Source organism: Calidris pugnax, unplaced genomic scaffold, assembly GCF_001431845.1.
Source record: "Calidris pugnax isolate Ruff unplaced genomic scaffold, ASM143184v1 scaffold103, whole genome shotgun sequence".
Lineage (NCBI taxonomy): Eukaryota > Metazoa > Chordata > Aves > Charadriiformes > Scolopacidae > Calidris > Calidris pugnax.
In genome coordinates this window covers 11,398,420-11,421,477 of record NW_015090990.1, presented here as the reverse complement: position 1 = coordinate 11,421,477, position 23,058 = coordinate 11,398,420, and the positions used below count along the sequence as shown (strand labels likewise).

The 23,058-nt window shown below is 34.7% G+C and overlaps 1 protein-coding gene across 4 annotated transcripts in view; it reads left to right on the top strand.

Moving 5' to 3' along the window:
* Positions 1-23,058, top strand: part of TTN (titin) — a 247,953-nt gene that overhangs the window by 106,150 nt on the left and 118,745 nt on the right. For 3 of the 4 annotated variants that reach the window (XM_014954163.1, XM_014954162.1, XM_014954161.1), the window contains 5 exons: positions 17,524-17,604; positions 18,701-18,781; positions 19,029-19,109; positions 19,436-19,519; positions 19,836-19,958. In XM_014954163.1, the coding sequence (XP_014809649.1) occupies positions 17,524-17,604; positions 18,701-18,781; positions 19,029-19,109; positions 19,436-19,519; positions 19,836-19,958 (450 nt within the window). Of the gene's footprint in view, positions 1-241; positions 326-691; positions 770-2,862; positions 2,947-3,145; positions 3,482-5,184; positions 5,263-5,466; positions 5,542-5,754; positions 5,839-6,050; positions 6,138-6,664; positions 6,746-6,928; positions 7,028-7,245; positions 7,330-8,026; positions 8,132-8,334; positions 8,419-8,776; positions 8,855-9,071; positions 9,156-9,377; positions 9,462-9,694; positions 10,031-10,684; positions 10,766-11,745; positions 11,830-16,454; positions 16,536-17,523; positions 17,605-18,700; positions 18,782-19,028; positions 19,110-19,435; positions 19,520-19,835; positions 19,959-23,058 lie in introns of all 4 variants that reach the window. The other variant, XM_014954164.1, reaches the window with a different exon arrangement.

Sequence of the window (23,058 nt, the reverse complement as noted above, 5' to 3'; positions counted from 1 at the left end):
CTTCAAATACTTAATGCATATCTAGGCACTATGCATTAAAGCTTCAGTTGGCCATTTTCTCTGTTAATTTAAATGTCTTTAGGTTTGTATGTCTGGTGTGATTGTTGTGTTTATCAGAAGCACCTTTGCTATGTAAATGTATGCTATTTCCCCATAATGGTTTGTCCATAATTCTTTCTTATGATCGTCAGAAAGTGACTTCTTTCAGAATTCAGTATTCTTACAATTACTATCTTTAAAGAACCAGAACCGCCAAAGAAAATTGCCAGAGAAGAAAGAGTATCCATTGCTGTTCCAAAAAGAAAAGTATCACCACCACCAGAAGGTACTCCAGATTATTCTATGAACAGATTCTCCTCATGCAATACCACCAGAGCTTCAAGCCTACTGGCCTGGCACCTTTCTTGAAGTTCTAATGTTAGAAACATAGGATCATTTAGGTTGGAAAAGACCCTTAAGATCATTGAGTCCAACCATTAAGCTAACACTACCAAGTCCACCACTGTGATCCACCATAGTCCCAAAGGAGCCTTGGCGCTTTGAGAAACACTAAAGACATATTTTTCCCAATTACTCTGGGTACAGGAGGAATTAATAACTAGTTGTCTAGGAAACCCCAGATGGGATATTTGTTATTGTACATGATATTGCACCAGAAAAAAAAAATTAATGTTATACTCTGTCTTTGAAGTACCAACAGAAGAACACTGGGCTGTGTCAGAAGAAGTATCCATTTCTCTTCACACAGAAAAGGAGATTTCATACACAGGTATGAATGGACCAAAATATTCTATGTCCAAATTTACATTTTAACATCTACTTCAAAAAAACCCAATCAAACAAACAAAAAGACCAACAAAACACAATTTCATGTCCTGTGCAGTTTGCCAGTTTATCCTGAAAGTGACAGTTTTAGAATACCACAGAACAATATTCCATTCTCCCAAAAGGCTTAAATCTTTCCTCCTGGCTTACTGTCAGTGGAAGCCCAACCATTTCACTAGGTCCTCCTTTGCAAATCTTGTCACCTGTTTGATCTTTATGGGGAAACAAGGCAGCCTTTTCCTTCATTTATATTAACAGACTTTCCTCTTCTGAAAAGAATGCCTGTGCTTTCCTGGTCTGTGACAGCAATTCTCAACACAGATCTGAAGATCAAAGAAAAAATCTTTACCGCTGCTGTTGCCTGCCTGGCTGAGATACTTAGCACAATCCCAGATATTGTGTCTGTGAGTTCAAGGGCTTTGAATAAAGTCCACAACTTTGAAAGAAAATTCATTGATCTATCACTTTTGGAGGCAATTTATTGATTTGTGAAAAAAATGAGACACGAGATGCCTCATACTTACTGCTTTCAGATCTGCTGCTTTTTATAAGCAGCATTATCATAGTCATATCATGAAAGATTAATACAATCACATCAGAGTGAACTTAAATAATCTATTTAGTCTCTCTGTTGGAGAATGCTGTGGGGACAGGCAGATCATGAGTACTAGGAGGAGGATGGCAGAGGATCTTTGACTGGCCTTCTGTAAGGTAGGAGAAACATACCAGCTGGTCTGGAAAAAAGGGTCAAAGCAGAAGGACATTAAATGCAACAGTTCTCCCACGGGATACCAAACAGAGGTGTTGAAGCTAGGACAAAAGAATCCAAAGGAACCTGAACTTCCTGGCAAGGACACTCATGCTTAATGCCAATTTTGTTATCAAAACCAAAGTTACCAGTTCCAGTTTTAGTTTAAGATTTCAAATGCATATGTACCCGGCACTCAAAATCAAATATCAATCAGGGCTCTGCCAGAAAATATTTAAAGAGCTGGTCAGTCTTCACGTTGCCCTAAAAGTAACACCTACTTAGCAAGCATCGAGACTTGTTACAGCCACTCATCTATGCATACTGTAGCTTGTTAGGAAGGAAGCATGTAGAAATTCTCAAATCTGTCACTGCAGAATGGATTCCATCTCTTAAGAAGGTCAGAAAGGATCTCCAATCTGTTAAGAAAATGCCAAAGTTATTCTCTTACTTGGAAAGTCTAGTAGTTTCCCCGACACTAAAATGCTAGGGTAAGTTTCTGTGCAGTTTCCAGTTATATTGGTCAAAAATTTCTCAAGACATCTGCCTCAGAAGACAAGACCCATGCATTGAGGTTCTGAAAAAGAGAACATCCTGCTTAAATATAGCAAGTATTCTTTCTTGAATAAATCTTAAAAACTGAACATATTCACACCTTAATCTTTTGGAAATTTTCCTACTCTTATAGGGAAAGGCTCCTTGCCATCCTTGAACTAACAAGCCACTTTGTAAAGCAATCAACAGAAGAGGAAAAATACCTTCCTCACTGACCAATTAATTATCTTGCCTTTAATTAGACCAGAACTCTTATCCAGTGTCAGTCCCTTATGAAGTTTTTCTCTATGTGCTCCCTCATCTTCATCTAGTGTTTCATATGCAAATCTTTTACCAGTGATTGAGGACTCTTTTATCTATTACTGAGGTAGTGCAAAGTGGCACTGCTGTAGAGAGGAGCTGCCAGAGGAGAGCGGGATTTAGTTATTTTGTAATTGGTTGAATTTGGGTTTTGACTTCCACCATCAAGCTTAACTCCACTGTTGACAGCAGGGGATAAAGAAGGAATCATATCAGTTATTTCTATTGGGATCTTGAAATGTTCATTGTTACTTAATTGAATAGTAGCCTAATGGCTTCCATAGTTACATGTCCAGTATCAATAAGCACACTTGTCTTTTACATATCAGCCATGTATTTGTAAGATATCTTTTTGTGTTTCTTGCCAAGAATATTTTTGCTTTTAAACAACAGCTTCAAAATTACTTAAATGTAAATGTGCTATATCTTTTAAGTGCCTGATGTACCAGAGAGGGCTATCATTGAAGAAAGAGTACCAATTTATCCTCCAAAAAAAATGGCAAGATCACCAGCCAAAGGTATATTGGACAGAGTATTAAAACACAGTATAGATGTTTTTTGTGTCTTGTGTGTTCCATGTACAGTGAATATTGATTTGTTTTCTATGGAATGTTCTTCCTTTGATTAAATTCTTATTTGACAATGCCTTGTGATCCTTATTATTAGTAAGATATATGTACTAAATTTTAAGATTCTTTTAATTGATATCTTTTTAAGTGCCTGAAGTACGCAAGACAGTTGTCCGAAAAGAAAAAGTATATGTTGAAGTCCCTCAGTATGAAGAGGAAGAAGAGATTCCAAAATATGAAGAGGAAGAAGCCACCAGATATGAGAAGGAAGTAATCCATTACAAGGAGGAAGTCCACCATTATGAAGAAGTTAGTCACTATGAGGAGCAAGTTCCTCAGTATGAAGAAGTTCCTCAGTATGAAGAGGAAGAAGTCACCCATTATGAAGAAGAAGCTGCTTACTATGAAGAGGAAGTTCCTGAATACGAGGAGGAGGAATCAGAAGTTCCCCAGTATGAAGAGAAGGCTCCTCCACTGGTTAGAGGTATACTTTAGTTTTAGGATTTGTGTGAGAAAAAGTTGTATATTTTCATTCTATTAATGTACCAATGCTTTGTTTTAATATGTTCCAGTGTGCTTTACAGTGTGACTTTTTTCAAGATGTTTAATGATTAGTATATAGTGTAGAAAATGTGCAATGGCTGTATGTCTATTCTTTAGTACCGCCTCTTTAAATTTAAATGTTCCCTGTCATACATGTTCATTCCTCTTTCAAATGAAGTCTGTATAACCCATTAAGAAAATTTAACTGAACTTTATTTCATCCTCATCTGGATGAAATTTTGCTATCAGACTGTGCTTGAAATACTTTGAAACATTTATGAGAATTTTGCAATCACAGACAAAAAAACTGCTTATCTAGAAAATAGGTAGGGTACTTGAAAATAAGAGAATAATATATTTTCATGGAAAGCAAAGATATGTAAATGTTCTATTAAATTACCACGTGTAAATACTTTTAGGTTAAGTTGTTTTCCTTAGCAATAACTTTTATGTTACTGGTGCAAATTTTTACATTGTCGGTACACGATGAACATGCCATTCACTATTTAGAGAGGACAACTAAGCAACACCAAGATCGTGATAATAAAGCTTTTCTACATTGTAATATAAGGATATAAAGTAACTATATCCATTTTTCAAAAATTACATAATCATCTAAAAGTCTTTAAAATTGTATATTTTCCAGTCCTGATTCAAATCACTCCATAGTGTCTCTTCCCAAAAGAAGTTTAGAATTTCTTTTGACTAATTAATCAATGCCAAAAACTATACTTAACATTGTTTGCACTAGAATTGTGACATATTTATTAGCACACTTTTCCTAGTAAAGAAAAGGCCAGGCTGTACACTGCAAAAGCCAAGTTAATCCTGAACAGGAAGATTAGAGTCAGCTAAAATCTCCTTTGACCCTATCATAGTAATTAAGTTTAATTCATAGGTGCTCCAAACTTTCTTCAGATTTTATTTTTTTCATCTAAGTAAACCATTCATAAACATTGCCATTACTCAACAAATTGTGGTATAAACTCCTGGCTACTTATAAAGTGTCCACAGTTCTGTGTTTGAAGTAAATCAATTCATAAACCTGATGTGCTTGCTTTTTACATATAGAAAGCACTTGGAAATTGCTAAGGAAGAAAATGTAGTTAGCAATATTTATTCAATAAATATACAAAATTGGCTTATTCAACATGATCAGATGCAACCTATTACATGCCTGAGAAGCATTAGCATCATAGTTCTAGGGGAAAATAAGGAGTAAAGAAAGAGTAAAACCACTAAAATCCTAATGCAGCAATTAAAATAGTTTTTTATTACAACGTTTATAATAAATATCCAAAAATTGGAGGAAGAAAAAATATTGTATTTTTGCAAGTTTCCTCATCGTGGCACTTCTTAATAGCCGGTTGTAAACAGTCAAACTCTATCTTATCTCAATCTTTTGATCAGCAAATAAGCCCTTGACATTAAAAACATTTTTATTGACGGCCTTAATATCTGTGCAAGGAGAATGGACATGATAGCAGTTAATATAATCTGCTTGTTGTCTTATTTTGTCTTAATGTTTAAAACATGTTAAATTATGGCCATATGTTTTGGGTATGTACTTGTGATGTTTGTTTGCAATTTATGTTCCTGGTGTTTTAGAAGTAAATACCTAAACCATTACTGGTATCTTTCAAGTGCCTGAGGTTCCCAAGAAGCCTGTTCCAGAGGAAAAAATACCTATTCTGAAGAAAAAAGAAGCTCCTCCAGCAAAAGGTATATATTGTTTCTTTATGTTAGCAGACATCCTCTGATTTGTAATCTACAGTATTTTTCATATGCCTTACTTGGTCATTACTTTTTTCTGTTCTTTTTGGAGGGGGCTCTTCATCTGCAGTGTTTATGTTGCTGTCTTTTTTGTTTCATTTCTGTTTTGACTAGCTTGTTGCTTATTTTTTAATCAAAATAATGTTTTTCAAGTGCCTGAGATGCCAAAGAAACCTGTACCTGAAAAGAAAGTCCAAGTTCCTAAGAAGGAAGCTCCCCCAGCTAAAGGTATATGAACTTGTAATTTGTTGTCATCAGAAAGGTCTTCTAGACTTCATTTATCTTCTCGCTTATGTTAAACACTAGGATAGTAAAAGGATTGTTGCTCTTAAGGATTCTTGTTCTGTTTGTTTGTGTTAAATTGTTTAGTGTCCCTGGCTTGTAAGTCGTGGTGTTTTAGATCTTTATGCCAAGTTCGATTTACAATAATATCTTACTAAGTTCCAGAAGTGCCGAAGAAAGCTGTGCCAGAAGAGAAGGTTCCTGTTCCTGTACCAAAAAAGAAAGAAATTCCAGTAGCCAAAGGTATATCAGCTCTTGACTGAATGTGTTAAAAAAAAATTCTAAAAATTGGTCTTTGTTGACCTTTCCTCTTTAATGTAATGTAGAGTGAAGAGTATTTTCTGTTCTTGACAATGCTTCTTTGTCATTCCACTATATTGATTCATATAATTGATTCACGTTCTTTACATTGTGGTTCAAAAATGAAATTCTTAAACTACAATAATATCTTTAAGTGCCTGAAGTACCAAAGAAACCTGTGCCAGAAGAGAAGGTACTTGTCCCAGTGCCTAAAAAAGTGGAAGAACCTCCAGCAGCCAAAGGTATACCAGTTTCTATTTCAACTGCATCTTTCTAGTTTTGTTTCTTCAGCTTCAGAAGACTGCAAGTAACAGTCCCATTCCTTGTCCTAGTGTGATACTGCACCACTAACAGACCTATGTTTGATCACTGTACTGTGGCTGTTTCTGTTACTCATGGGTGATATGTTTATTCTCAGTCTGAAAAGTTCTATGTGACTTGTATCATCTGTGTCTTTTGGATCTTATCTATCTAAATTATTTAAAATTACTTACTGTTCCAAAAACAAATGCTCCAAAAGATAAACAATGTACCTGAACAGCTAGACTTCCCCCTTATCCTTACTACACCAATTTCTAATGCCACAGTCTGTATGTTTGTAAGTTTACATCCGTCCATAACACTGTGGATAAAATCAGTGTTATCTTTCACACATAATTAAATTTTACCATATTTCTGTAGTTATCTTAACATCAGTTACACACTTATCAATTTACTATGTTTTATGTTACATTGAAAATGAATTTCTTAAATAAAAATGTCTTTAAAGTGCCAGAAGTGCCCAAGAAAGTTCCAGAAAAGAAAGTACCGGTCCCTGTGGATAAAAAGCCAGAACCTCCACCAGTCAAAGGTATCTCTTCTTATCTCAACTGAACATGTGGATGACGGTTCTTATTGTCTTTGTATGTTCATTGTTAGAATTCAACTGAAGTATTGTAGCAGTTTGTGACAAACATACTTGTTTCTGTGTAGCTTCTCTCTGAGTTTCTGATGTTGTGTCTAAGTTTTCTGCAATTACATGCTATCTTTAAAGTGCCAGAAATACCAAGACCTCCCCCTGAAGAGGTACCTATTTTCATTCCTGAAGAAGAGGAGGAGGAAGAGGAGCACGTTCCAGAGATACCAGCAAAAGGTACACCATTCCTCCTTGAAAACTATCAGCAAGCTTTGTTCAATTCATTAAAAGATCTTCATCTCTAATGATTGTTTTAAGCTGGATGTAAACCTTAAACATCCTTCTGAGGGGTTTTCTTCATCTTATTTGTCTTTGTGACTTTGTTCTGTGATTTTTACTAGTTTTGATGCTCTAAAAATAATAGAAATTTTCTTATCAAAACAATATCTTTAAAGTGCCAGAGGTGCCCAAGAGAGCTGTCCCAGAAGAAAAAGTACCTGTTGCAGTTCCTAAAGTAAAGAAAATTCCACCAGCTAAAGGTATATCACATTGTGGAGTATGCAGATAATTCCTTTCCCTTACATTCTCATATTTCAGTGGAACCTCATTTTAAAAATCAATGCTCACTCATATAAAGTCAGGTGCTTGGTTCTAGCACCCTGCTGCTCCCCTGTAGCGAGCAGTGTTTGGTTGATTCAGGGAGATCATTCTGATATGTACATTAAGAGTATGCTAAAATCTCAAGTATTTTAGCTAAACTTTTATAAAAATAAAATAAAAGCAAAACTGACCATACAAGTAACTCAAAGATATACCCTAAATGCCAAATTCAAAGTGGAAGCAGACTGCTGCAGAGGCCACCCTTTGATGCTGAGTAAATTCTACCTCAGCAGCTGAGATTTCTAGAAAAAAATTGAAAAGCAGACACTGGAAGTTTTTTATGTAAAAAATTAGATGCTGGTTATCTTCTACAACCTCTCATTTGTAGCATATCTTGCTAATATTTTCCATTGGCAATGATACTGTGTAATTTTAACAATTGGGCAGAAGAGATAATCCTCATATAATTCTTATGACCCATTTGCACTTTGTTGTTTTCAGGGAATGAAAAATAACAAATACAGTTTCCCTTATTTTTATTACTGTTGTTACTTTACAGTTGGTGTCCTTGTGTTTTATGTTCTGAATTTTTCTTTGTGATGTTGTGAAAGTAAAATTCTTAAAATATCTTTAAAGTGCCTGAGGTGGCAAAGAAAGTTGCCCTTGAAGAAAAGGTTCCCATTTTTGTTCCTGAGGAAGAAGAAGAGGAAACTATTCCAGAAGAAACTATACCAGCAAAAGGTACACATACCCTTCTTGCAAGTAACTCATGAGATCTTTTAGGTTGATTAAAATTCATCTTTATTTCCTGTTGTAAGTTCTATATAAATTGTAATGATCTATTTGGGGAGCTTGTGTTGTTTTGTGATGTTCATGTTTTTTTCTTGTTTTTAATGAAAGTAATTTTAAAACGTGTTTGCAAAATAATGTCAATATCTTTAAAGAGCCAGAGATTCCTAAGAAACCTGTCCCTAAAGAAAAACCACCTGTATTCACTCCTGAGAAACAGAAGCCTACTCCAGCAAAAGGTACATAAATTAATACCTAGGGGAACAATGTGTTGTTATTCTCATTCAGTGTCTCTATATATTATTATTTTGTTTATTGTTTTTGTTAGTTTTATGTCCCTGTTGTTTTTCTGTATTGTTGTCTCAAAGTGCCCGTCAAATTCCTACCAAAAATAAGCTCTAAAATTATTTGACTCATTCAAGAAGTCTGCCTATCAATATAAAGTGTCTTGGCTTTATTTCTGTTTCATCTTTAAAACATTTTAAATATATTCTGCAGATCAGTTCTTATTTCGTTATGTCTGTTTGTATATGCTTTCTGTTGTCTTTCTCACACTACTGGCGGATGACATTCTTAAAAAAAATAATGTCTTTAAAGTGCCTGAGATACCCAAGATACCCATTCCTGAAGAGAAAGAACCTGTTCCTAAAAAGGTGCCTGCTCCACCAGCCAAAGGTATTGCAGTTTGTAAGTGCTGTTATCATTAATAGATGACACTCTTCATCCAAGTGTAGTTTAGCAAGGGACATTTTAGTATGTCTTCTTGTATTATGTCTGTCACTACACTATTTGTTTGTCTGTAACTTTCTGTTCTGCTGTTTGTAATCTTCTGGGTTTGTGTCTGTTTAAAAAATGTGTGAAAGATCACTTAAGTTAGGTCCTATCTTTAAAGTACCCAAGATGCCCAAGAAGGTTGTTCCTGAAGAGAAGGTACCTGTTGCCCCCCCTGAAAAAGCGGAGGTTCCAGCTGCAAAAGGTATATGTACTCCTGACTATAATTAACACTTATGCTAAAAAATACTCTTGGCCGCCTTCTAACTTTTGTCTTTGTTGTATGACAGTTCTGCTTGTATTTATGTTACAACTCTTCATTACAATGTTCACATTGTAGAGTCATAGAACTGTTTCTTGTGCTTTTTTACTTATACTGCTTTAAAGTGTTTTTCAAAATTCCTAAAAGAAATCCATATTCTTAAAGTCCCTGAGGTGCATAAAAGAGCTGTTGCAGAAGCAAAAGTGCCAGCTGTTGTGCCCAAACCCAAAGAACCAACACCGACCAAAGGTACACATTTCTTCTTATTCCTCCCAAAGATTTGTTTTTTCTCCTTATTCCTAAAATCTTTTATATTTTATACACTGTTTCAGGAGTATGTTCTAATATTTTAATGCAATTTATGCTTGTGGTTATCACGTACATTTACTGTTCTTTGTGGATCATCTTGACTAACTGTAAAAAAAAAAAATATTTTTTTTAAATAATAATACTGTTTTTAAAAAATAATACTGTCTCTGAAGTGTCTGAAGCATCCAAGAAACTTGTCCGGAAAGAAAAAGTCCCTGCTCCTGCTCCTGTGGTGGAGAAGTATGAGTATGCATATGAAGAGTATGAGAAGTATGAGACATATGAAAGTATTGAAGAATTTGCAGAGGTTCAGGAAACTGAAGAACTTGAGGCGTATGAGGAACCTGAAGAACCTGAGAGATATAAGGAGATTCAGGAACAGGAATATAAAGAGGAAGCTGAGGAGAAAGAAGATGTCTATGAAAAGTATGAGTTTAAAGAGAAGGAAGAGATCTATGAGAAATACGAGGAGGTATACGAGGAGGCTTATGAAATCCAACCAGCTATAGGTACAAGTCATGATTTCTTTATTGTTACAGTCTGTTAAGTTCCCAGCTGCTGCTTAAGCTTCCTTTGGGTGTTTATTTATATTTTTCCCCATTGGTAGTCCTATGTGTCTTTTTCTGGTAATGATAAAACTGTTCAAAGATTGTTTCTCTACTACTCCTTCCTGAGGAATTCTTCCCTTTAGAGTGGATGGGAAGATTCCCTCTCTGCCTGCCAAGGGCTGTGCTAGTGTAGATATGACACAAGCAACATAAATGAAGATTTTCAGATGCAGTTCGGCTTCAGCCTGAATTAAATATTTTTATGTGTCAATATTTGTTTATTTTGCCCAGGTTGGCTCCTGTGATTTACAGTGATGTTAAAACTCATGTAGTACCTTCTTTCTCATCATTTCAGTTTATGAACATGGGATCCCTTATGCCAAACATAAACTGCAACTATAACATACCAGAAAGATGTACACTGATACTCCTTAGCTTTCATTGCTCAAGAACTCTAACATAAGTTGCTGTTCAGTTGACTCTGCATAAATGATGAGAAGGTTCCTCTACAAACGTGTGATTGCTCTGCTTGCTTGTATTTGTTGCCTGCTTGTCTTTGTATTTGTTGTAATTCCTCATAAATAACTTAAAATCCATAATAAAATATTTTTAAAGTGCCTGAGGTGCCTAAAAGACCTCTGCCAGAAGAAAAAGTACCTGTTCCTGTTCCTAAAAAAGAAGCTCCACCAGCTAAAGGTACATCAGCTATTAGATAAATTTAAAAACACAGCCTTCTGAATCCCCAAATCCAGTAATTTGCCTATTCTGATTTATTTTTTTTTGCCTATTCTGAACTTTTTTTTGCAGTACAGTCAAAGACAGGGATTAAGTTACTAAAAAAATAATATTTCTTTAACAAATCAAAACTGAGACAAATTATTTTCTGAGGACAAAGAAAGTGCAGGCAGGACTTTCAAAATTTAGTTCTTGCTGTCACAATATTAGTGATGTTTTATAGTTAATAATTGAAAACAAGCCGATGAATAAATAAATAAAAGTCTGTTAGGCTACAGTGCCATATCAGTGAAACTCTGGTTTCCTACAGAATCCTAAAAAATTAGGACCTTCTTCAATCTAATGATGTGCTGGAGTGCATATACTCTTAATAGATATTCTTTATATCAGGCTCTACAGAAGATAAATGTCATGAATAGCAATTGTCAGTGTATGCTAGTAGACTTTCTGTAGTGGTCTGGAGCTCTGTAATATTCTTTGCAGAGCACTTAATTTGCCAGAAATTAATCTTGTGCTTTTATAGTTGTTTCTCATATGAACTATCAGAACAAAACCAGTGGGAAAGGGTTGGTTTTTTTTGCAGATAGACTTGGAGATAGTTAATAGGTTCTTAAAACCTAACCATATTCTCAGCTGGCATTAATTAGAGCTGATAGTTCATGAAACCTAATTGTTAAGACTTATCCCAGTCAAAAATTCACCCAACAAGAGCAATGTTTTTATTTCAGTGAATACTGAAGACTCTAGCTGTGAGAATCCAAGCAAAATAGTCCAGATGGGTGGCCTGCAAGGTCACCACTCACTAGCAAATGAGAATAGTGTATTTTGTATTTTTCTAAATTTTCTGACTCTTTAAATTGTTTGCTTCTTGTTTAACTTATATTCTTAAATCATAATCATACTGCAAAATATCTTATAAAAACCCACCAATGTCTTTAAAGTGCCAGTGGCGCCGAAGAAACCTGTTCCAAAAGAAAAAGGACTACCTGCTGTTCCTAAAAAGGAAATTACTCCACCAGCTAAAGGTATACTTAGTCTGCATTGTCCTCATGAATCATGAAGTCTGATTTTAGTCTTTTGTCTTCATTATTTGTTGAAAAAGATGTGCATGTGTTTTATGTCCCCACAGTGTTTTTGTTCAACTGTTTGTGACTGAGTCTTTTTTTGCCTGTTAGTTTCAAGTACTTTGTTGAAAATATGTAAGTCTCTTTAAAAAACTGTGTGTTCTGTCATTCAGCTACATATGAAAGTAGTTCAGAAAGAAAGAATGTTTTTGTTTCTTCTAAAAAGGAGGATTTTGCACCATACAAATATATGGCCATCTGTCAAGAATATTTTTTTAATATGTCATTCTTCGGTCTAATCTTCATAACATAGATGTTCTTTCAGGGAGCATTTAATTCTTTGTTGTTTCATGAATCTTCCTTCTTAGATTTGCTCTTCTTCTTTCTAACTTCTTCCAAATAACTTTGAAAGCCCTAAAAGTAAATTGTATCTTAAAGGACCAGCTGTTGTCAAAAGAACTGTCCCTGAAGAAAAGAAACCTACACATACACCTGCAATAGAAGTTCCACCAATGAAAGGTAAAGGAACCTTTGATATGAGATTTTATGGAAAGGAAATACTTGTGTTGTTTTTCCCAACTAACACCTTCTAAAATGATCCTCATGTTCATTAAACCATGGCAAGGGTATCTAGTCTCTCAGTGCAGATTCAGCTCTCTGTGAAAATTGATAAATTGAAATCTCTGAGGAAAACACTTCAGATATTGTGCTATGTGTGTGCTAAACAGTAAATACATTTATTCATTAATTAAAACATGGTGAGGGGAGGTATTCTTACACTAACAGTACATAAGCCTTCAGTGCTTTTATATAGTTGTGAATTTAACTTAAACTGGGGTTTTGAAGCCAATGCATTGGTCATGATACAGGTGAAGTAATAGGGCAAGCATTAGTAAGTTAAAACCCTCAAGGTTGTGACACATATGAGAAGGAAAAGCAGGATGAGACAGTGAGAAAAGCAAATGGATTATGCTCCTTGAGAGCAGAAACTATAAATTTATTCACATAACTAATTTTTCCAGCAAGGCAATTCTAGAACTGTATAATATTTTATTCTTGAAAAGGCACTGTATTTGGGACTTCAAAAGAACCTAGTTTTCTGTGTTTGTATCTGTTTGGGATTTTAAAAGTTGAAAAATATTTTGAGATTACTAAAAGAAAGCTAATATCTTTGAAGTTCCTGAGTTTCATAAGAGACCTGCCCCTGAAGAGAAAGTACCCACCATTATTCCTAGAGAAGAGGAGTCTCCTTTGTATGAAGGTACATGAACAACACCTTTACCAATCAGTAAATTGCAGAGAATATGTCAATTCATACTCTAGACTGCTCTGTAAAATAGAAGACATTTTCAATTTTTTTTTTTTAATTATTTAAAAGTAACTCCCATCCATGACTTTGAGACCCTCTCTTCCCTCAGATTTAGTTACACCTTAGCATTTTTAAAATGCTTTTTTCCCGTCTATTAATGGGAGAAACAAAAATAAATAAGAGAGAAACTAAGTTTCTGATCCGGGAAAGCACTTCAGCCACATTAGACCAAGAAATGCACTTAAGTAGACACAGGTGTAAGAGCCATCCTGAGTAAGAATTAATTTTTGAGCTGGCGTACAGTTAACACCAGATGAGGACATGAGAAATTCAATTATAATTTCTATCTAATACACATAACTAAGTAACTAGAAAATAAAATATTCTGTGAACTTCTACTTTATTAATGGGGAATGGTCACTTCTAGAAATAGTAGGTAAATTATCAGGCTGATATGAGATATTGAAACAATTTATAGTCAAACAGCCCTTTGTCCGTATACATGTCTGCATTTTTGCATTATAAGTTGTCTTTCTAATCTTGTCCTGTAAATAATATTAAAATATGTAAAATAAACTAATATCTTTAAAGAGCCTGAAGTTTACAGAGAAGTTCCAACAGAAGAAGAAGTCTCTGTTATTATTCCTAGCGAACCAGAAGCTCCAGCAGCTAAAGGTACACCGACTATTCAAGCAATCTATTAAGCAATATATTCCCTACAAATTAGTTATTTCTCTTCATCATTCCATCTGTGTGGTAATCCGTTATCTAATGTGTTCATTCTAATGTTTCCTTAGAAGTTATGCATCTGTCATTGCTTCTGTGTTACTTACATTTTGTGTATTATAACGTTCTTAAACTCATGTAATGTCTTTGAAGTACCTGCAGTGTCAAAGAAAACTGTCCCACTGAAGAAAATACCTGCTGCTGTACCTACAGAAATAGCTCCTCCAGCTAAAGGTACATGACCTCCAAAAATATTTTCTCTAGCCTCTTTCAAAAGTGAGGTACCAAGTGAGAAACCCAACATGCTTGTTTTTCTTGAACAACATGACCAAGTGTTATATACATATGTTTTCTTCCATTTGATCTCTTGTTGTAAAAGTAAATTTTATCTGTTTGTTTGCTTGTTTTTATCTTAGAAAGAGGATATACATGCAGGGAGATCAGAAATTAAAAACATAACCATTTTGCAATCATTTACAAAGAACTCCCAAAATATTTCAGCCTCTTTCTTCATAGTTAAACAATTATTAAGTCATCGTGCAGAAAAAAAAATCAAGGAACATTTTCTGTACGTTCTTATTTTTGTCTCGTGTTAGCAGTTGCTCAGATTGATACGTTCATCAAGAATTTAATATTTAAAAAGAAAAAAATAAGCAAATATGAAGACATTTAGTAGACAGCAAATCCATAGCAGGGCTAGGGGTTAGCCTTATATTTTTTTGACTTCTTGTCTCATTTTGTATTTCCTGAAATACTTTTTCTGACAATATATTTTTAAAAAAAAATATAACAGGTTCTGATAGAAGCTTTTTTGCATTAATGTCAGAGGTAATAAAGTCAAGATCAAAGTAAGACTTCAAATCAGGACAGAATACAAAGCCACAAAATTGTTTTCATAGAAACATAGTTTTGTAATAAAATTCCAGTGCTAGAGAACTCAACAGATGTTTGAAACATAATTTTTAATTAATTGCATTGGAGTTTTGCCTTGTTTTTCTAGGTAATTTTTAAATTAAAAAACAAACAAAACCAAACACCTTTAAATTGCCAAAATTCCTAAAGAATTTTTAATAAGGAAAAAACAAGCCTAACTACTGTCTTTTCACAGAAGGGCACATTCAGACCTGTAAGTGCTAGGAGTTAGAAAAGCAGTGAATTCTAGAAAGTGAACTTGTTAAGTTGTATTCACAGGCTAATACTATGTATTTTCATGTTGTGCTAGTAGAATTTTTTACTGTTTTACAAAAATGTACTTCTTATTTCCTAATGCAAATTTCTAAAATAAACCAATATTTTTAAGTTCCTGAAGTACAAAAGAAAACTGTCCGCAAAGAAAAAATACCTCCTGCTCTACCTAAAGAAGAAGCTTCACACCTTGAAGGTACAAGATTTTTTTTAGTAGGATTTGAAGGATAAAAAATATATTTTCATATATGAATCTTTAATTTTTTTGAGAACATTCTGTCTACCATAAACTAGAGTTTAGTTTGCAGCTTCAGTTAGCTGCAACAGTATGAGATTAATTTAAAAATAAATTAAAAATTATATCACCCATAGTTGTTCTTAAGGGGAAAATTTGCTTTATGTGCAAAAGAGACAATTTCAAGGCACCCTGTCACTTAGATCAGTCTGAGGAGAAAAAAAATAGTTGAAAAATTGATAGCGCTTAGATAGACAGGGCCTAATTCTTTGCACCCAAGGAAGCAGCTCAGTTTAGGACTATCCCACATCTTTTTTCTGGCAAGCTGTAGAGGTCAGATTAGGGTAGAATATGAAAAATATTTACTACCCTCATTTAAAAGAATCCTGATTTTGAGGTTAGATATAAAATAGACCTGTGTATCTTAAGGTGAGCTTGAATATTTGATTGTATTTGGTTTTTATCTTTCACATTGTCTATGTTCTGAAGGTTTCTATGTTAATTTAAGTATTTAAACTAATATCTTTCAAGTACATGAAGTATATGAGGAGATGCACATAGAAGAAGAAATTTCTACTGTTCATAGAAAAGAAGAGGCTCCAGCACCTAGAGGTATATATCTTCTTCATCATCTCTTCCTGCAATTTGCAAAGTCATGATCTCCAGGAAAATTAAATCATTCATGTTCATGATTTAGTTCTTGTTCAATGTAACTAATATTTGTGTTCATTCTTTTAGTACCATACTTACCTTACAACCTGTATTTTTTATTTCTTGTCTTTCCATTTCACATAAATTCTTAAAATGAACTAATATCTTTAAAGTGCCCTCAGTAATTAAGAAAACTGTACCAGAAGAAAAAGTGCCTGTTGCTGTGCCTAAAAAACCAGAACCTACTCCTGTGCCTAAAAGACCAGAATCTCCACCCCCTAAAGGTACTTTGATAGCTTAACAGAACTGAGGTATTTTCTAATAATGTCTGTTCTGTTTCTTACATTGTTTCTGACGTAATAGTTCATGGTCCACTTATGTCAGATTTGTGGCATTTATGTTGTATATGTCCCTTTTCCTGTTTCTCAACTTGTCTTTAAGTCATAAAATTAAAACTAAAATCAGTAAATATCTTTCAAGTGCCTGAAATGCCCAAGATAACTATTCCTGAAGAGAAACCTGTTCCTCTGCTTAAAAAGCCAGAAGCTCCACCTGCCAAAGGTATAGGTCAACATATCCTTTCCTTCTCCTTTTTCTTTCCATTTCTTCTGTCCCTTGTTTTGCTGTTCTTAATCATTAAAAATTAGTTGAGTTTGTCTATTTCTTCTACCCGAGAGTAATCCATTGTGATGGCACAGAAATTGTATCACAAACTAGTCAAAAGGACTAAAAATAAGGAAAAGGCTAGCTGAATCAACATGCAGTGAGATTTACAGAACAAATATTTTCACCTCATGGGTGTTTATAGGTACGATAAACAGCCTCAGAAATTCTATCAGCACTCAAGCAAGAACTATATACATTTCAATTGATTTAACTAATATACAAATCAATTGATTTAAGTTTGAATGTAAATAGCATTAGGCACAGAAAACAGTTGTTACAATTCATTCAGATATTTTAGAAGTCTGACTGAACTAGCAGTTTGTGTGGCATGTCAGCACTGCATGACAAAAGATCCTCAGCAAAGTTGCTTCAAACTGTTATTTGCCTGAGGACTAGAACCACAGAGACTTTTCAGAACATGTAACTGTTGTCATACTCTTGATATACATCTACTTGTTTTGTCTTAATTCTATGTATTGCATTTTTAATTTTTGTAATTCTTAAAAGTACACTAACATCTTTGAAGTGTCCAATAGGAAATCTATCTCAGAACAGAAAGTAAATGTTGTGCTGCATAAAAAGCCAAGAGTAACACCATCTAAAGCTTCTATGTCAATATTGATGACTCTCTGAGGACAGGATTTCTCTTTCTCTTGGACAATAGTGTTTACAGTAAAAGAAAAAAACTATCCTTTATTTCTCATTTATAAAAAAGAACCCAGGAGTATGTAATAGTATACAACATTTTTTGCAAGTCTGTCTCTTTTGATATCTGATCTTACGTTTCTTTCCAATGTGCTTCTTCGGAGATTCTTTCCTCATAATAATTTTCACATTTTAAATGCCTTAGATATAACAAAAATGAATGCTGTTTTTTTTAAAGTGCCAGAGGTTCCCAAGAAAATTCCAGAAGAGAAAGTACCCAGTGCTGTGCCTAGAAAAGCAGAACCACCAGCAGCCAAAGGTATGTTGCACCACAGATAAGTAAAATTTTGAAGAGAAAAAAACCCTCTGCCTTGCTTATGCAGAATAGTTTTTTGATAGTTTGTTTATGTTGTCCTACTACCTTTATTCTCTGTTCCCACAGTTCTATATATACTACTGTTTTGAAAATTATTCTTTTTGAATCATAATCAGTGTACCAGTGTACTAGAAATACTGATGACAGCTCAGCAGAGAAGAGACTGATGCTTAAGAACCACAGCTGAAATCTTAAAGAGAAAACAGGACTTCTGTGATCTGAAATATGCCTGACAGTGAAAAAATAGCCCCAAAAGAAAGTTTAATAATTTCAAATCAGTGATACAGATGTCTAACACAGGAGAAAAAGCTCTGTGTATAGATGAAAAATTGATACCAAGAAGTCACCGTGCATAGGAGAATGTGGCAAGAAATACAGAATGGCAGCCTTAGTCAAACAGAGATTCAGGAGATGGTTGAATAAAATGGAAAAATAATGTAACATAGGAGGTGAAGAAACTCAAAAAAACTTTGAGTTGTTTCCTCAGACTTTACAGGGACACAAAAGAACCTTAAGTCAATAACAGCTCCATTACAAATCTCCATACTTTGCAATTTCTATGGAAAAGTTTTGTATGTATCTGTAAAATTCCATATAACACATGAAAATAGTCTCTTTCCTTAAAATGCCTGAAGCACCCAAGGAAATAATTGTAGAAGAGAAAAATGAAAGTTGCTATTCCTAAAAAGCCAGAAGTACCATCAGCTAAAGGCACCTGTCATTAATAAAACTATGGCAATAATTTGTATTACTTTCACTGATAAGATCTTTTTGATACTATTTCCTCATCTTTTCTTATAAACAATGACATCTTTGTATTTCATTTTTGGGAGTAGCCTTTTTACTTCTCTCAAATGACTCTAGATCTAGATTGAGAGCAAAAAGCCTATTTGGTAAAGGGGATTATATTTAATTGATGTTATCTGGTGTCATTTTGTCTGTTTCTTTTTTCGCTTTAATGTCATTTAAATTTCTCTAAATTCTTACTATTAACAGAATTATTAATTCTTTAGTATTAACATAATTATTAATTTTAAAGTACCAGAAGTTCCCAAGAAAGTCCCAGAGGAGAAAATACCAGTTGCAGAGCCTAAAAAACCAGCAGTTCCACCAGCTCAAGGTATGTGTCATTATGAAAAAATTAACAGAATCAAACCATCACTTTTTTTATTGTTTTAACACTATAAAAGACAGTACTCAAGACCCCTGTTAGAATTTTCTTCTGTTGTCAAAGTTTTTTCAAGTGAATAAATGTCTTGTGTGAAAAAAATAGATTTTGTTAATTAGTGTTCTCACTAATACTGTTCTGTTGTTATGCTTTAATGTTAATGACATTTTTGTAGTAAAAGGTATTACTATTTTTCAAGTGCCTGAGGTACCAAAGAAAGTGGTCCCAGAAGAGGTTTCAGTCAAAGTACCAAAGAAACCAGAACCTCCACCAACCAAAGGTAACTGCTGTACGCAATTAATGAAATTAAAGCCCTGCATTGTCTGGGGTACCATTTTAATATATTGGTAATTTACTTTTACCATAAATGTTCTAGAAAATGTTTTTGTTATTTAAATTGTTTTGGCATCTGTACCTCAGAGAAACATCAGAGGTTTCTCGCAGAGAAATCAGAGAGAATTTTCTGTAGGCAAAGAACAAAGTTGATATTCACATCCAAACTAAAAAATGCTTTTGATTTCCTGAGTTTTACCTCTTCTTAGTGTCTTAACACTGCAGACACATCTTTGAATTTCATAAAAATAAAATTAGTTACTTCCTTTAAAGTGCCTGAAGTGCCCAAGAAAGTAGTTTCAGAAGAAAAAGCACACATTGAAGCTCCTAAAAAACCAGAACCTCCACCACCTAAAGGTACATGTTCAATGCTGATAAAATTGGACAGAAATTTTATTCTGTTTCCCTAAATGCTATCTTTTTAAAGTTTATGTTATCATTTTTTTTTATATTCTGATATTTATAAGTTGTACAGATTGTGTTGTCTTCTTCAGTTATGAATAGCTCCCAGTAAGCAACAGTGCATCAAGCAAGACAGAAAAACCCACAGGCTATTTATAAGGGGTATTTTTTTTCTGATGCTGTTTGATAATTTTAACCTTGGAGCTATCTTCACCTTTTAAATTACTATTCTTAAAATTCCTGAAAGTAAAACAAATAAATATCTTTAAAGAACCTGAGGTGCCGAAGAAAGTTGTTCCAGAAAAGAAAATACCTGTGCCTAAAGAACCAGAACCTGTGGTTGTCCCAGAACCAGAGGCTGCACTTGAAGAACCAAAACCTCTACCAGAGCAAGGTAAATCTCAACACTAATAAAATAACAGAAGTAACATTTTTCCTTTTGTCTTTAACACTGTGATTATACAGGCCTTCTGTTTTCTGAGATTCTAAATTATACTTGTTCCATGTATCTGCATGTGTGCGCGAAACGGATATACGTGGGTCTTTTTCAAAAGAAGCGACAAATCTTGGATGTCTAAATTGTCTCTATTTCATACTTCAATTCTTCATACTATTTTTGATTATTCTTCCTATTCTACCCACTTGAGTTCATGAAAACAGCCACAACTATCTTTAAAGTGATACAGTAAAAGAAAGTACCCATCCTAGTAGCAATGAGCAGAAGATATCAATGCAATTGAAATGTCAGAAGCTCCACCAAGAAAAACTAGATGCCATCACTGCTAGTTCTTGAAAGAGTCTTCAGCTTTTTACCTGCAATGTTATTAATATCTTCTATTCTGTCCATTCTGTTTACAATTTTAATGCGTTGCACTTATAGCTTGTTACGCAACCAGTGCATGTGTGCACTTGCATATGGGGACATGAAGCTTTGGGGGGCAGTTGAGAAAAAGGAGACAAAAGCCAAAATGTGGTATATTCTTCCTTAAAAAGACCAACATAAATGAATGATACGTGATATGTTTTTAATGTTTGCATTGTAATTGTGGCTTTAAGTTTGATGATTCACTTACATTTGGTATGATTGTGCAGTTGTTTAATTTAGAACTAATATCTTTTATGTACATAAAGTGGCCAAGACAACTTTCCCAGAAAAGAAAGTATCTGTTCCAGTTTCCCGAAAACCAAAGCCCATTGCAGGACCCCCAAAACCAAAGCCTCAAGAGGAAGAGCCTCAAGAACTGGAATCTGCTAAAGTGGCCCAAAAACAAAAGCTTGTTGTCGTAACCCAAAAAATAGAGCATTTTGTGGCATCTGAGGAGCCCGAGACCATTTTAGTATCCCAAAAACCAGAGCATGTTATGGTACTTGAGAAACTAGAGTTTGTTGTAGTACCTGAGGAACCCAAGACTGATGTGGCACCCCAAAAACTAAAGCATGGTGTGAAGTCCACAAAACTAAAGCCTGTTGTGGAACCCCAAAAAACGGAGCCAGTCATGGCCCTTGAGGAACCTGAGCTCACTGTGATGCCTGAGGAGTCAGAGACAGTTGCATCAACCCAAAAATCAGAACGTGTTGTGGTGCCCCCCAGAAGAAAGCCTTTTGCTCCACCCCAAAAAACAGAGCTCATTGTAGCACCTGAAGAAACAGGGTTTGTTGCAGATTTCCAAAAATCAATGACTATTGCAGTGTCTAGAAAATCGAAGACTGTTATGTCACCATTCAAGCCAGAACCTGTCATGGTGCCTGAGGAACCAGAACCAATTTTAGCACCCCAAAAACTTGAACCTTCTACGACACTTCAAAAACCAAAGCCTGAAGCAGCATCCAGAGAACCAGAGCCTGTTCTGGGACCTGAGGAACCACCACCAGCCAAGCTGGCCGAAAAGCAAGAAAGTGTTGCTATACCTAAAAAGAGAGCAGCTCTACAGTCTAAAGGTACCTCTTACAAACAGGATCTCTTTTCCTTCTTTTGAGTATATTTTGTTTCACTGCTCATTTTAAAGTTTAATGCGCATAACCAAATGATACTAATATCTTTAAAGAGCCTGCAATGCCCAAAAAGGCTGTCCCAGAAGAGAAAATTTCTGTCGCTGTTCCTGAAAAATCAGAACGTCCATCAACCAGAGGTACATATTATCATGAATACATGATAAATGCATATAATCTTCTTAAGTATTATCTTAACTTCTTGTGTCCTGTCTGTCATTTCAAATCTGAGGTTTCCAATGATGCTTGCTAAACAAATTGCACTGAGTGTGAGTGTGTGCCAAATTGTTACTTCAGAACATTTTTGTTGTCCTCTGTGCTTATGCTCATTTGTACTGTAATTGTAAAATGAAATGCACTAATATCTTTGAAGCCCCTGAGATGCCCGAGAGATGTCTCAGAGAAGAAAGTACCCATTGCTCTACCTAAAAAAACAGAAGGTCCACTTGCTAAAGGTGCATGCCACAATGATTATCATCATAAGGAAGGGTCTTGGCTTTTTTTAAATTAATTTCATTCTAAATTTATCATTCGCTGTATACTCTGATATAAAAAATGTGAGAAAGATGTACAAAATATTAATCGCTGTGCAGGGATGTCAAATGTTTCCTCAACTAAAACCATCCAAACTTTTGTTGTACTGTTTTTTAAAAGTTGAGGAGGTAAGATTTGATTTCAAGAGTTATAGCACTGAATAAAGCAGATATGATGAACTCCTGTCTATTAATAAATGCCTAAACTTTATGGATTCTAATAGGAGAATGAATGTGTAAACTGTTGTTCACATTATTGGTAGGGATGGTTTAGCACATGGCTTAGTGGAACTTGGCAGTGTTAGGTTTATGCTTGGACTCAATGATCTTAAAGGTCTTTTCCAATCTAAATGATTCTATGATTCTATGAGAAAGGACAAAATCATTAGAAATGAAAGGTTTTGGTAGAGAGTAGCAGTTTCGGTACATACAGCAAAATAATTGCAACTATCTATATGTACCTATCTTGCCATGGGTAGTACCATGGAGCAGAATCTTTTCTTTAAATTTTTATTCGCCTGTATTTTGGTCATATATCAACATTCACCGCTCTGTGATTTGCGAAGTTATTACATTGTACAAATAACACCAAAGACTTGTAAAGCTCCTGTGAACACCTAATTCACTGAGCCTTATAAGAGGCATTTATATATGCCTTGATTAGCTGTTACAAAGGGAGCATATGCTTTCTACATTTCCATCTTGACTCAGAAACTAAACCCAGAATCTCCATCTCCCCTGTGATGTATTTGACACCTCCAGTCATTCCACATGTTCAAAGCAAAGCATACCTGATGAGTAACTGTAACCACAGCACTTTCTCAATGAAGACTGCATGCATGTATTACTGATTATCTTCTTGTTTCATACACAAATCTAAAATATACTAATATCTTTGAAGTGCCCAAGGTGCCAAAGAAAGGTGTTCTGGAAGAGCCCACACCCGTAACTGTGCCAAAAAAGCCAGAACTT